The following is a 15637-nucleotide window of genomic DNA, read 5'->3' on the forward strand; positions in this document are numbered from 1 at the left end:
CCAGCTTTACAGTAATATGAAGGGAAGTTCTCTATTTTATTATTTCCGCTTAACATAGAAAACTTATTTTTAAATTATGTTTTTTTTTTATAGATGGACACAATACCTTTATTTTGTTTGTACATTGTTTTATGTGGTGCTGAGGATCGAACCCAGTGCCTCAAGCATGCTAGTCAAGCACTCTACCACTGAGCTACAGCCCCAGCCCTTAAATTATGTTTTAATGATCTAGAAAATGTCTTTTGGAAGTTTTCAAATAAAGACTTGTTTGTGTAACAGGAAAAGCATATGAAAGTGATAGTATCTAGGCTTTCTGCTTTAAAACAAAGCAGTTTAAACTACATTACTTTAGAAAGTGTGTAAGAGATTGTAGCTACCTGTTGCTACTACATGGTAGGTTTTAGAGACAGAGAAACAATGACTGATTTAGTCTTACCCAAGATCTTTAAAACTGATATCAAGAATTTAACAGATTGCTGGGGGTAAATATAATTGAGTTTAATAAGCATGTTATGAGTATGTTGCACAACAGTGAGTTGGTAAGCAAAATAAAGACCAGATTTTACTTTGTGTGGCTGTTCTATCAGATACAGTGAGAATATTCTTAAAGGAATTTAATTATTCTTTTTTTAAAAACTCTCCCTTACCTACATTATGGAAATAATTGTAAAATTGAATCATTTTGAGAAAAATTTTTTAAAATGTTATTTTTGAACCATTGTAACAACATTTGATAAATATGTTTAAAGCCCATTAAGAAAAGGTATATAGAACTAAATGTTTAAAGACCATTTTCTAATTTATCTTTTAAAAATTTTATTTACATTTAAAATACTTGTTGGAAATTTTTATGTTTACTGGAAAATTTATGCTTTAATATTGTATTATACCTTCATGTGAGGTAAAGAAACAACAAAAATTGTGAGTTTTGAAGTCAGATCGGTCTGATGGGAATTCTGACTCTGCCACTAGTAACTGTTGATCTCAGGAAAGTAAGAGAACTTCCATGAAACTGTTTAGTTGAGTCTTGTGAGGAATATACAAGGTATATCTATTTTCTTTAATAAAAACTTTTAAAAAATGTTTTAAACTTAATTTTAGTGATGATTTTCATTATTATCCTTGTTAATATGCTAATTAGAAGAATTTAAAATACTTTAGAAAAAGTAAAAGACTTAAGTTAATTAGTTTTACTTTCTGATAGTTTGCAGCTGTTGCAACTTTACCATTTGATGTGGTAAAAACCCAAAAGCAGACTCAACTTTGGATATATGAAAGGCAAAAAAGTAAGTTCAATTAATTTAAAACATTTTTAAAATGTCATGTTTTTCCTTCTAGGTTTTAGGTTAAGAATATCTAAAATAAAAGAAGGAAGATTTTTTTCTTATGTTTTATTCTTTAATAAAACTAATAAATATATACTAGAAAAAGACACTCTAAACCCAAGCAAAAAATTTAAGAAATCCCAGGTGTGGTGGTACATGCTTATAATCCCAGTGATGCAGAAGGATCACAAGTTTAAGGCAACCTAGGCAACTTTGGGAGACCACATCTTAAAATTAAAAAATATAAAAAGGACTGGGAATGTGGCTCAGTGAGGAAGCACCCCTGGATCAAATCCCAATCTCTCTCTCTCACACACACACACACACACAACACACACACACACACACACACACACACACACACACACACACACACATCTAGGGTATAGTATGTGCCAGATCCTATAACTGTAACTGTTCTCTCATTTGAGTGCATTTTTATTTAAGTTTTTAAGGTTAATATCTGGTTTCAACTTCTTAAACTTTGTCTAAATGCACCTATTTTTCAGAGTTAAGCTTCATTTTCTATGTGTATAGTTAACATTTTAAAATACAATTTAAACATTTTTAAATTTTTTTATCTTAATTTTTAATAAATGTAACATTAAACTATTATAAATATTCCAAACAACTTTTCTTTTTACTTTGTGGCACTGGGGATTGAAACTGGTGATGCTCTACCATTGAGCTAAATCCCCAGCCACTTTTAAAATTTTTATTTATTTATTTGTTTGTTTGTTTGTTTGTTTTGGTACTAGGGATTAAACCCAGGGTTGCTTAAGTACTGAGTCATACCTCCAGGCCTTTTTTATATTTTTATTAGAGGCAAAGTCTCACTGAGTTACTTCGGGCCTCAATAAGTTGCTGAGGCTAGCCTTGAATTTGTGATTCTCCTGCCTCAGCCTCCTGAGTCACTGGGATTATATGTCTGTGCTACTGTGCCTGGCTCAAAACAATATTTTAAAACAAAAAGAATCACATGGTGAAAACACTTATTTTAAAATGCTCAATCTTAGTAGTAATGAGTAATAGCAATGAGGGGCTAGTTTGTATGAATTGAATTATTTGGGAGGATATGAACAATCATATTGTGATGGTGTAAGTACAAATTTGGAACAACTGCCTTGGAAAACAGTCTGGTTTTGATGCCCCTTGAACAAACAGTTCCACCCTAGATGTGTGCCCTAGAGAAGCCTCTCTGCATGTACAAAGATATTTAAAGGATAACAAAAGGTTAAAAACCACCTAAATGTCAAGACTATCTGTATGTGGTGATAATCTATACAATCCAACACTATACAGCAATTAAAATGAATAAAGTACTGCTACACTTACCAACCTAGATAATTTCAGAAGCATATTACAAGAGTAAATGCATGGTGTGATAGCATGGTGTGATACAAAGTTTAAAAGGGGCAAATAAAGATATACATTGTTTATCAAAATATTCAGATGTAAAAATTTAAACACTTGAGAAAGGTAATTTTTTAAAAAAGGAATTTCACCTCTGAGGAAAGAGGAACAATAAGATCTGGTAATACTGTATTGGGAACTTAAGTTGTATCCAAAATACACAGTTGTTACAATTTAATAAGTTTGGTCAATAAATGAGCATTTATTATCTTCTATTCTTTAAATATTTAGTTAAAAACAGTGTTTCTTTACAAAGTAAGAATTGCTTATTATTTGTAGTAATAACTATGAAACATAAAAAGTGTCAACTTGTATAAGGTTCTTGTTATAGACTTTAGAAAGTTTAATTTTATTGATAATTTTTTTGTAATTGATTTAAAAATTATTATTCCTTTTGTTGGATTACTGTATTTATGATGCTTATACTATTTATATTGATAGTATAGCTTTTTTAATATTTATTTTTTAGTTGTAGTTGGACACAATACCTTTTTTAATTTACTTATGTTTTCGTGGTGCTAAGGATTGAACCCAAAGCCTTGCACATGCCAGGCGAGCGCTCCACCGCTGACCCACAATCCTAACTCCGATAGTATAGCTTTGTAAATAAATCATAAGCCTCGTTTACCTTCATAGAGATTTTAATAACTGAAATTTTGAAATACTTATTCCTGTTTCATTAAGTGGCAAAATTTTCTTTATACATTCATCTGTTAATGCACACTTAGGCTGATTTGATAACATAGCTATTGAATTGTGTTACTATAAACATGGGTATGCATGTACATTGCCATAGTATGCTTCAGATTTTTTTGAATAAATACTGAGAAGTGGTATACCTGGGTTACATAGTGCTTCCATTCCCAGTCCTTTGAGGAACCTTCATACTGATTTCCATACTGATTTGAATTAGTGGTTGTACCAATTTCCAACCCCATTAACGGTGTTAAAGTCTTCCTTTTTCCCTGCGTCCTCACCAGCATTCATTATTTGTACTATTAATGATTGCCATTCCAACTGGAGTGAGATGAACTGTCAGTGTGGTTTTGATTTACATTTTCATGATTGCTAAAGATGTTTAACATTTTTTTTCTTTTTTTCTTTTTTTGGTCATTTGTTTTTATTCTTTTGAGAAATGTCTGTTTATTTCATTTGCCCATTTATTTCTTGGGTTATTTTTTTGTGTTGTTTTGGTGTAGATTTTTTTGAGTTCTTTATATATTCTAGATATTAATCTTGTGTTGGAAAGTAGCTGGCAAAGATTTTCTCCCATTTTGTAGGCTCTCTCTTTATGCTCTTAACTTTTTCCCTTGCTATATAGAAACTTTTTAACTCCATACCATCTAATTTATTAATTCTTCATATTATTTCCTTTGTGCTCTGATTTTTATTATTTCTTTCTTTCTAATTTGGGGTTTGGTTTGTTCTTTCTTTTTTACATCCTTTATATAAATTGTTGTTTTTTTGAAATCTTTGTCTTTTTCATGGTAGGCATTTATTGCTATAAAATTCCCTCTTAATACTGCTTTTACTGTATTCAGTAAGTTTCTTTGTGTTCTGCTTACATTTTCATTTGTTTTCAACAAGTTTTTAAATTGCCCTTTTGATTTCTTCAGGAACCTATTTTTTTCATTCAAAAGTGTGTTGTTCATTTAGTCCGCATGTATTTGTATAATTTTAAAGTTTCTTTTATTATTGATTCCTAGTTTAATTTCATTGTAGTCAGAAAAATACATAGGATGTGATTTCATTTTTAAAATTTGTTAAGATTTGTTTTGTGGTCTAATATGTGGTCTGTTCTAGAGGAAGTTCTATATGCTGATTGAAAAGAAAATGTATTCTACAGCTTTTGGATGAAATGTTTATAAATATCTGTTAAGTTCAATTAATCGATAGCATAGCCTAACTATTTATTTTTGGTATGGATGATCTTATCTGTTTATGAAAGTTGAGTGAAGTCTCCTACTCTTATTGTATTGGAGCTTCTCCCTTTTGATCTTGTCCTATAAAATTGGATACTCTGTTACTAATGCATATTTTTTATAATTATTATATCTTGTTGAATTGATCTCTGGATAATCTTACAACAGTGACCTTTGTCTCTTCAGATATTCTGTCTTAAATTCTATTTTGTCAGATATAAGTGTAGCTACACCTGGTCACTTTTGAGTATTATTTGCTTGGAATATCTATTTCCTTCTTTTTGCTTTTTTTTTTTTTTTTTTTTTATTGAGTGAGTTTCTTGACAGCAGCATATTATTGGGTCTTGTTTTTAGTTTGTGTGTGTGTGTGTGTGTGTTCTGTGTTTCTATTTCTGAAGGATAACTTGGTAAAAAATTTCCCTTTATATCCTGCAGGCTTGCTTAATAGTACATTCCTTGCTTTTTTTTCCATATTTTTTTTTTTTTTGGTGCACTGTAGTGGTACATAATGATGGAAGTTGTTGTTAGGTATTCATACATATAAACAATGTAACAATATAATTTGGCCAATATCATTTCCCAGCACTTGCCTTTACTCTTTTTTTCTTTCTTTCTTTCTTTTAAAATTAGACTATTTATTTATTTATTTTTTTAGTTGTAGATGGTCACAGTACCTTTATTTATTTTTATGTGGTGCTGAGGATCAAACCCAGTGCTTGATACATGCCAGGAAAGCATTCTCTCTCTCTTTTTTTAAAAAAAATATTATCTTTTAGTTGTTGTTGGACACAATACCTTTATTTATTTATTTCTATGTGGTGCTGAGAATCGAACTCAGGGCCTCACATGTGCTAGGTGAGTACTCTGCCGCTGAGCCACACCGCAGCCGCTGGGCAAGCACTCTTAACACTGAGCCACAACTCCAGCCCATCCTTTACTACTTCTTAATGACTAAGAGTTGTACAGTTTATAATGCAGTTCTCAAAAACTAGAGAAGGCAATGAAGATCATTTGTCCGTCATCCACTTAGTCTCAAACCAAGACTTTAAAACCTTAAGCCTATCAGCATTCACACTGCTTACATGCTAATACACTTGCTCCTTAGACTTTTTAAAAAACCTCATTGCATCTAGTAATCTTCAGGCTCTAACCTGCTGCTTAGAATCACTCTGTAAAATGAAGGTAAGCAAAGTTTGTGTACAATATATCCACATTCATAAGCTTTGTTTGAATTTCAGTGACATACACTTTTGCTAAGTTTTTAAAAAATTAAGTTTTTTCTTCAGTTTTCAGTGGTTGCAAATAACTGAACGGTACTGTTAGCTAAACATCTGCTCTTTGGAGGAAAGAGGACAGTTCTAATTTATTTCAAGACTAAAATATCTGCTTAGAAAGGTTGTAATACAGCAGGATGCCACTGGGGAAAATGATCTATTTTCCTCAGAACTTCTTTTTAAGAAAAAAAATTTTTTAATTGTGGGAAATCAAATTGAAATGACAAATTATTTTCTGGAATTTTCTTTGGTATTAGATATCCCATGAAAAGTTTTTATACATTTCTTAAAAATCCCATATGCAACATTTTAAGACATGGGAGAAACTATAAAGAATAATACCATTAAACTAAAGAAACAAACTTTTTCAATTCAAAAGAAGCTTTCTTCTTTTGCATCCTCCTTTATTGCATCCAGTTCTATATACTTGAAGACTTAGAACCTTTTTCCTTTCCTTCTTAATGAATTCAAATATTAAAAATATGACTGAAATTAGCTCTTTAGGTGAACAGATCTGTTCTTCTTATATATGATATGCTCCCAAAGGCAATAAACACCATTGTATTTGTATCATCAGTATGAGAAATTTAATTAAATTGTAATTTATGATAGCATTGTTTCTTTCTTTTAACATTTAGTTTCTATGCCTTCCCACATGTCAACCTGGTTTATAATGAAAAATATTGTTGCTAAAGATGGATTATCTGGATTATTTACAGGTAATAATATTGCTTTACTAAATCCTTGAACCAAATTATTGAGTTTCAGTCTGTTATCTTCAAAAATTAAAGAATCCCAGCATCTTGAGAAACTGAGGCAGGAGCATTGCAAGTTCAAAGCCAGCCTCAATATAGCAGGGCCCCTGAGCAACTTAGAAGGACCCCATCTAAAAATAAAAAGCACCAAAGGGCTAGGGATATAGCTCAGTGGTTAAGCACCCCTGGGTTCAATTCCCAGTACCAAAAAAAATTTAATAATAATAATAATTAAATTAACTTCAAGAAGGAAATTTCAGATAACATTCTATATTTTAAAAAATTTCTCCTAAATATCATTGCTGTAAGTTAAATGAAAGGTTAAACATATTTACTAATTTCTGTATAACCTAGAATTGAAATGAAGAAGTTTGAAGTGAATGGTTTGACCAATTTATGATACAAAATTTGATATATCACTTCATTTATTTTGGTTATTATCAAAATGAAGTGAAATAAGTTATTTTTTAAAAAAATAAGGTAAAACTTGTTCTTTTTCTTGTTCTCTTTTCAGGCCTGATTCCTCGATTAATTAAAATTGCTCCTGCTTGTGCCATTATGATCAGTACATATGAATTTGGAAAGGCTTTTTTCCAGAAACAAAATATTCAAAGGCAACAATTCTAGCAATGCCATTTCAACTTGAAACAACAATAACCAAATAAGGTGGAGATTCTTGGGCAAGAACTTTTTTTCATGTTATTCTGTTACAATGATTTTATGTTTTTCTTTTCAATAATTTAAATGAATATTTCTATTGTACCTCTTAAGTCATAATCCCAATTTTAAAATAAAAATTTTCTTATTTTTGGAGATTTTTTAAAAGATAATTTAGAAATCACAACCACTTAGTATTATTATAAAGAAAACTGCAAATTATTCCATAATATCAAAAGCAGTTTCTGAGAATTTGATATACATACATTTCAGTGTAACTTAATCTTATTGTATGTCAGATACATCCGAATTGTTTTAGTTGTGTGCTAAATAATGTGTAGCATGGAAGGAAAAAAGTTCATCTTGTGCACATATAAATCATGTACATAGAAATTTTAGTAGATAATAGAAGGCAGTTGTTAAATAACATATTTGCCAGATATTACCTGTTAATTTCTTAAATCCAAATGCATTGTTTGGCACCCAAGTTACTCTGTTAGGGTCTTATGTGAATTAGGATTTCTCTAATTAAAGGAATGACAATTTAATCTATATGAATCATTTGTGTGATGTGGATCTTGCCATTTTGGATGATGAAAGACCTTATCTACTGTTTCTGTAAAAGGGGGAGTTTTTACTGATTGTAGGAAATGTTCATTTCACTCACACTCGGGTTTTCAGTGGAAAACAGTATTGCATTTAGACTAATCTTAAGTAAGTAGTCTGGGCACATGAATAGCCTTTGGTTTTTATCCAATGAGTAATCCAAGTATCATTATTGATAGGAGTTCTTTAGTTCATTTCTATTGACTGTTTCTAACAAGATAGATATCATGACAGGTTGAGCTTCCCTAATCTGAAAATCCAAAATCTGCAGTGCTCTAAAAATCTGCAGTGCTCTAAAAATCTGAAACTTTTTGAGTGTTGACATGACACCACAAGTGGAAAATTCTACATCTGACTTCATGTGATACATTGTATACAAAATGCAGGGACACTAAAATATTGTACAAAATTATCTCCAGGCTATGTATATAAGGTACACATGAAACTTAAATAATTTTATAGTTGGGTTCCTGACCTATGAAATCTCATTATGTATATGTAAATATCCCAAAATCCAAAAAGAAAAAAATCAGAAATCCATTATACTTCTGTTTCTAAGCATTTTGGATAAGGGATACTTAACCTATACTATAATAAATGTCATAAAGTATTTTTTTAAAAAAAGTCCCTTGATTTTATACTATCTCACATTTATCACAAGATTAAATGAGCTTTTCATTCAAGAAATTGTACATGATTAATTCAGTTTATAACTGTATGTAGGAATGATATAGAAAGATGATATGATTGGTCTGGGAATGCAGCTTAGTGGTAGAGTGCTTGCCTAGTATGCAAGAAACCCTGGGTTTAATACCCAGCATAGGGTGGTAGAAGGATATACTAGCAGGACAAGAAATTATATTTTTAAAAATATATTTTTTAACTTTCCCAGGATCTATATCCTATAAGAAAAAGCACTTTATTACATTGTTTTATGAAAATGAGAAGCATTTTTCCCCCTGAAAGTAATGTATTTTGGTGACAGATCTTTTCTCTTGTTAGTAGGGGAAATAATATATTTTGTATTATACTAGAAAAGCATTTAAATGTTTCACCAGAAATAAACTATGTAGGGTTTAATGTAACCTTTTTTATTTTTTTAATCCTATGTTGACTTACCGTAAACTTGATATAAACATAAATATTCAAGACTTTGTTATATTTTGTTATTTTATGCATACTTAAAATTATTGTGCTTCTAGCTAATCATTATGTAATTCTATTATATATAAATGAAAGTTTATTTTGAACACTGCTATTTAAAATTATTAAATTTAAATTTACTTTGGTTTTACAATGTTTCTTTTTAATAATTTAATAGTAGAAGAAGGCAGGAAACTTAGTACTGTGTCTCAAAAAAAAAAAAAAAACACGTATTTCAAGTTAATAGCACCTGTGAAAAAAACAAAGGTTTCAATCTTCCCTTCCCCTAGGACTGAATTTGAGGAAAATTCTTATTTATTAATAAAATAAATAAATTGCCTAGTAGTTTTTCCTAACACATATTACATATAGTGTGTCTGGATAAAAAGGCTAAACTGAATCGTTAGGCTTAAGTGGTAAAGAAACAATATTTTTAAAATATATTAGCATCCGAAATGAGTTTATTAGAAGTTGCTTCAGCATTCTGCCTTAATACAACCACATTTTTGTGCTGAAAGAGTACCTAAATAAATTGAATTCAGGGAATAGCTAAAATGTTAATTTTTGAATTTTTTCCCAAATTTCTTATAAAATAATGAAACTATTATTGTCATTGATTAATATCCTCAAATTTCACATCACATCAGTAGACATATTTAACTCTCAGCAATATGGGCTTCTCAGGCTTTTCAATACATATGTTACAGGAATTGAAATATTTGTTAATGTGGTCTTCAGTAGTGTTATAGGTAATGTGATGTTTATAAAGGAAACAATTTTCATTCCATTACTATTATTAAATTTTATAACATATATTTAAGTACTTAAATGTAAGAATTTTAAGAGGAAATGTCTTGAATATTCAAGTATTTCAACTTTTAACATAATACATATTGGATTTAAAACAAAACAAAACAAAACATGGGAGTAGTTAGTGCTGAGAGCCATAGCCAAGTAGGAATGATGCATGGCAATTTCCTTGTCAGCCTATCCAATGTTGCTTAGAGGGAGGACTCTCCATTGTGGAAATTGGGCTTGCCTTGGACCCAGGTCATTTGCAGTGACATTGCATGAATGTTTGAGAGGTGACCTTGCTCAGGGATTAGGGCGGCTCTGGGTTTAGGGTGGATCCTGCTGGATTAGGGTGGGTCCAGGTTTAGGGTGGATCCTGCTGCCTCAGGCGCCAGCTCCTTGAGTTCCCATGGAGTTCTGAGAGTATTTGGTATGCAGAGCCTGGTGGAGGGAGTGTATTTTTCCCCAGAACGTGCGTGTGCGTGTAGAGTGCCCGTGAGAGTTTGGGAATAAAGAGTTGCTGTTGGAATCTGCAAATTTTTGTGGTGGCTCGGTTATTTTGTGCCCAGCCAGACTGCAGCAACTTAGGCATGGTGGCACACACCTATAATCCCAGCTACTCAGGGGCCTGAGGCAGGGGGAATCACATATTCAGACTGGGCAACTTAGTGAAACTTTGTCTCAAAATTAAGAGAGCTGGAGATGTAGCTCAATGGTAGAGCACTTGTCTAGCCTGTATGAAATCATGGGTTCAATCTTCAGTACCTCCCAACAAAATAATAATAATAATAATAATAATGATAAACAACGAAAAGAAAAAAAATTAGGTATGCATATAACTCTTTTACATTTTTCCCTCCCTTTTTCTAGAGCACAAATTTTAGGGATATGGTTGAATTTATCACTAACACTCTTAAAATTTCTTCCTAAATGAAGTTTTTAAATAAAAGGTAACTTTATTTTTTAATATATCATCTTTTACTGAGATCTTTTATGTTGTAAGCAGTATAAAAAGCACTGAAGGAGACATTTTGGAAATTGTCACTGGTTGCAGGAGGTTTCACAATTATGATAGAAGTATCCAAAGGGGATTATGGGAAATCTGAAGAGCTCTTCACTCATCCTAGCGGCAGAGAAGTGGTCAGGAAATCTAAGAGTAGGACTGACAAGCAATCCAATTAGACATTCAAGAAGGTGAGAATCTCAGTGAGACAATGTTCATGTGACTTGAGAAAAGTAAATACATGAGAATATTGGTTGGAGATCAGATTGGAAATGTCGTTAGAGCTTTTGTAAGTCAAAGGATGAACAAGGCCATGAGAAACCAGGAAAGACTTTTTGGCCACGGTATAACAGTTGGAGTTGGGAAAGATTACTGGATTTATAATGAAGAACCTACTTAAAAACATTTTAAAGGTTTGGGCTAGGCATAGTGGCACATGCCTATAATCCCAAAGACTCTGGAGGCTGAGGCAAGAGAACTGTGTTTGAGGGTAGCCTGGGCAACTTAATGAGATTGTATTTCAAAATAAAACTTAAAAAATAAAAGGACTGGAGATATAGTTTAGATGTAGAATATTTGCCTAATATATGTGAAGCCCTGGGGTGGGAGGTTGTAAATTTAAGATACATACAATAACCACTTGAAAACTTGCATGTAAAATAAAAATGACTTACATAAAAACTGACTTAGTTTGATTCTGAAGTTTCTGGCAACCATAATTAATACTAGCCTGCATTTGGCATTTTACCTTTTTAGAATTTATAAATTTTTGTTAGAATCAAAATGGAGTAGTGTTGAACCCTGATGCAAAGAAAAGACCACCAACTCTAATTTTAAATCAAATTAAAGCAAGTTTGTATTTGTATACACAAAGAGTTGATCAGCGGCTGTCTCTCCTAACACGGGCTAGAGACCAGCACCCCCAGCTCTCCAAGAACAAGGTTTTATAGCATAAAAAGTTGCAAAGGCAAGTGTCTTGAGAACTTACAGATAACAGGATTTTGACAAGCATAACACAAAGGTAGATAGTAGATTAATGACCTATATGGCTTAACATTTCAAGGTAGGAAATAAATTTATATCCCAACATCAGAATTTATGAGGTGCCAATGAGATTTCAGAGAGGATTGTTATCTGATGGGGGAGCCAGGATTTGTGAGGCTCCACGAAGGTTTTAGAGAGGATTGTTATCTGATCAGGGAAAACCAGGCATGGGTGAGTTCAAGACACTGGCAGGCATTCCAAGCAAGTTTAAAAATCACAGTAATTTATAGTAAAACAGAAATTAACTTTTCATGACTTTGAGATGAGATGGCTCCCAATCTTAAAATGGAATTAGGCTGGGTTCATCAGTAGTTTGTATCAACACCAACCAATTAAAAAAAAAAAGCTGGGCAGTTTTGAAAAAAGGATTCATACACACACACTTGATAAGATCACAAGTCTGCCAGAACCACAATCTACACAAAAAATGGTTACACTCTACCCAGCAACTTTCTTTTCCTTGACTTTGGTCTGGTGCCATCCTTGTTATTAATTCTTATAGCCAAGGATTATTGTTTCAAAATATTTTATGTAATCTTCCTCTCTTCCCCTCTATAAACTTTTTTTTCCTAGGAAGAATTGAAAGCTTTTCTAAGAGTGGAAAAAACAAGAATACCTACTTTCACAATCATATTAAAAAACAAGGGCTGAATTAGATCAAAGTTAAATTGTCACAAGTTCACATGACCTTATATATAGAAAACCCCAACTCTCAACCAAATACAAAACTATTAGAATTCAGCAAGTTGCAGCATACAAAATCGACACAGAAAAACAGGTAGCATTCCTATATGCCAAAAGTGAATTATCTGAAATAGAAATCAACAGCACAGTAACACAGAACCATTTATACACACACAAATATTTAGGAATAAATATAACCAAAGAGGTGAAAGATCTCTACAACAAAACTTACAAAATGTTGAAGAAATAAATTGAAGAAGATACAAAAGAGTGGAAAGACATTCATTTCATGGATTGGAAAAATTAATACTGTTATAATGTCTATACTACCCAAAGCAGATTCAATGCAATCACTATTAAAATACCAATGATATTCTTTACAGAACTAGGAAAAACAATTCTAAAATTTATATGGAAACACACACACACATACACACACACACACACACACACACACACACACACGCAGCCAAAGTAAAAAGAACAAAGCAGGAGACATCATACTACCAGACTTCAAAATATACTACCAGCTATAGTAATCAAAATAACATGGTATTTGTATAAGAATTGACATAGACCAATGGAACAGAATGGAAAGCCTAAAAATTAACCCACACAGTGCTAAATTCACATATTGTAGAATAAAAGGGGTTAGGAAAATTGGATATCCACATGTAGAATACTGAAACTATGGCTGGGGATATAGCTCAATGGTAAAGCACTTGCCTAAAGGGCCTGGGTTCACACTCGACACTGCAAAAATAAACCAAAAGCAAACTTAACTCCCATTTTATCTTACTAGTTCAAAAATCAACTCAAAATGGAATAAAGACTTAACTCCAGAACCTGAACTATGAAACATGGGGAAACTCTTCAGGAAACTGGGATAGGCAAGGATTTTTTGGACAAGACCCCTAAAGCACAGAAAACAAAAGCAAAAATGGACAAATATGATTACATTAGATGAGAAAAACTTCCATGCACAAAGGATTACAACATAATAAAGAGACAACCTACAGAATTGGAGAAACTATTTCTAAACTATACATCTGACAAGGATTTAAGTCCAGAATATATAAGGAACTCCAGAAACTCAATAGAAAAAAAAAGATTAAAAATGGGCAATATATCCAAATAGACATTTTTAAAAAAATTCTTTAGTTGTAGATAGACACACAATATTTTTATTTCATGTGGTGCTGAGGATTGAACTCAGAGCTTCACTCATGTGAGGCAAGCACTTTACCACTGAGCTCCAGCCCCAACCCTAAATAGACACTTTTTTTTTAATTGGTTGTTCAAAACATTACAAAGCTCATGACATATCATCTTTCATACATTTGATTCAAGTGGGTTATGAACTCCCATTTTTACCCCAAATACAATTTGCAGAATCACTTCGGTTATACATCCTCATTTTTACATAATGCCATATTAGTGACTATTGTATTCTGCTACCTTTCCTATCCCCTACTATCCCCCCTCCCCTCCCCTCCCATCTTCCCTCTCTACCCCATCTGCTGTTGTTCAATTATCTCCCTTGTTTTTTTTCCTCCTTTCCCCTCACAACCTCTTATATGTAATTTTGTAGACACTCTTTTTTTAAAAAAAATATATATTTTTTAGTTGTAGGTGGACACAATTCCTTTATTTTAGTTTTTTTGTGGTGCTGAGGATGGAATTCAGTGCTTCACGTGTGCTAGGCGAGCGCTCTACCACTGAGCCACAACCTCAGCCCCAATAGACATTCTTAATAGAAGACCTACAAATGTTCAATGGGTACATGAAAAAATATTCAGCATCAATAAATTACCAGAAAAATGAAAATCAAAACCACAATTAGAAATCACCCCAGCAAGAATGGCATTTATCAAAAAGACTAACAAGCACTGATGAAAATCTGGAGAAAATGTCCCCTTGCAAACTGTTGGGGGAATGTCAGTATGGCCATTATGAAAAACAGTATGGAGTTTCCTCAAAAATTAAAAACAGATCTACCATAGGACCTAGCAACTTCACTTCTGGGTTTATATCCAAAGGAAATGAAATCAGGCATCTACTGAGGATTGGGGATATAGCTCGGTTGGAAAGTTATAATTGCAGTACTGGGGAAGGAACCCAGGCTCTTTAGAGAGAGAACTGCACTCCCACATCCACTGAAGCACTCTTCACAACAGCCACAAAGTGGAAACAATATATGCCGTCCATCAACTTATGAATGGGTAAAGAAAATATACACACTGGAATACTATTTAGTCATAAAAAGAATGGAATCCTATCTATCATTGTGTCAACAAGGATGAACACAGAGATCATTATCTTAGGCAAAACAAGTCAGTAATGAAACAAGAACTACCACTTGATCTCACTCAAGTGAAATCAAAGGAAGTTGATCTCATGGAAATTGAGATATAATGGTGGTTACCAGAGGCCAGAGAAAGTAGGTAACAGGAGGGTGGGGGAAGATTGATCAATGTGTGTTGAGTTATAGTTAGGATCAAGTTCTTGTGCTATTACACAGAAGGATAATTATGGGCAACAATAATGTATTGGACAACTTGAAAAGCTAAAGAGAATTTTGAAAGTTTCTACCACAAAGGGTGAATGTTTGAGGAGACATATGTGTTTAATCTGATGTAAACGTTATACAGTGTATACCACATCAAAATTTTACATGGTACTTAGTTAATATGTAGAATTTTGTTTTTATCAGTTAAATTTTTAAATGTTCAAATAGAAAAAAAAAAAAACCCAACCTTCCCCTGGCCTCAACCTTTTTGAACACAGTTTACTGTGGCACACTATTCACATTGCATTGCTCTATTTCCAAATATCATCCTTCCCCAGATAAGTTCTCTCTGATTGTTATTAGGCTGGCAAACGTGTATATAATTTGATTTAATGCTCACATCCTGGATCTATCACGTTGTTGCCAAGAAAATGGTATTTCTATTTTACATAAAACAAACACAGCTCTTTCATAATTAAATCAGCAACCCTGCCAGAACCACTACTTAAG

At 32.4% G+C, this 15637-nt stretch overlaps 1 protein-coding gene across 3 annotated transcripts in view; it reads left to right on the plus strand.

Annotated features, from left to right (window-relative positions):
* Positions 1 to 7898, plus strand: part of Slc25a40 (solute carrier family 25 member 40) — a 48048-nt gene extending 40150 nt beyond the window's left edge. Inside the window, exons 10-12 of one of the 3 annotated variants that reach the window (XM_005340009.5) lie at positions 1205 to 1286; positions 6573 to 6653; positions 7204 to 7898. In XM_005340009.5, the coding sequence (XP_005340066.1) occupies positions 1205 to 1286; positions 6573 to 6653; positions 7204 to 7316 (276 nt within the window). In that variant the 3' untranslated portion in view covers positions 7317 to 7898. The remainder of the gene's footprint in view (positions 1 to 1204; positions 1287 to 6572; positions 6654 to 7203) is intronic. The other 2 variants (XM_013365047.4, XM_078040494.1) reach the window with 2 other exon arrangements.
* The last annotated feature ends 7739 nt before the right edge of the window (positions 7899 to 15637 follow it).

This window comes from Ictidomys tridecemlineatus, chromosome 2, assembly GCF_052094955.1.
Source record: "Ictidomys tridecemlineatus isolate mIctTri1 chromosome 2, mIctTri1.hap1, whole genome shotgun sequence".
Classification (NCBI taxonomy): Eukaryota; Metazoa; Chordata; class Mammalia; order Rodentia; family Sciuridae; genus Ictidomys; species Ictidomys tridecemlineatus.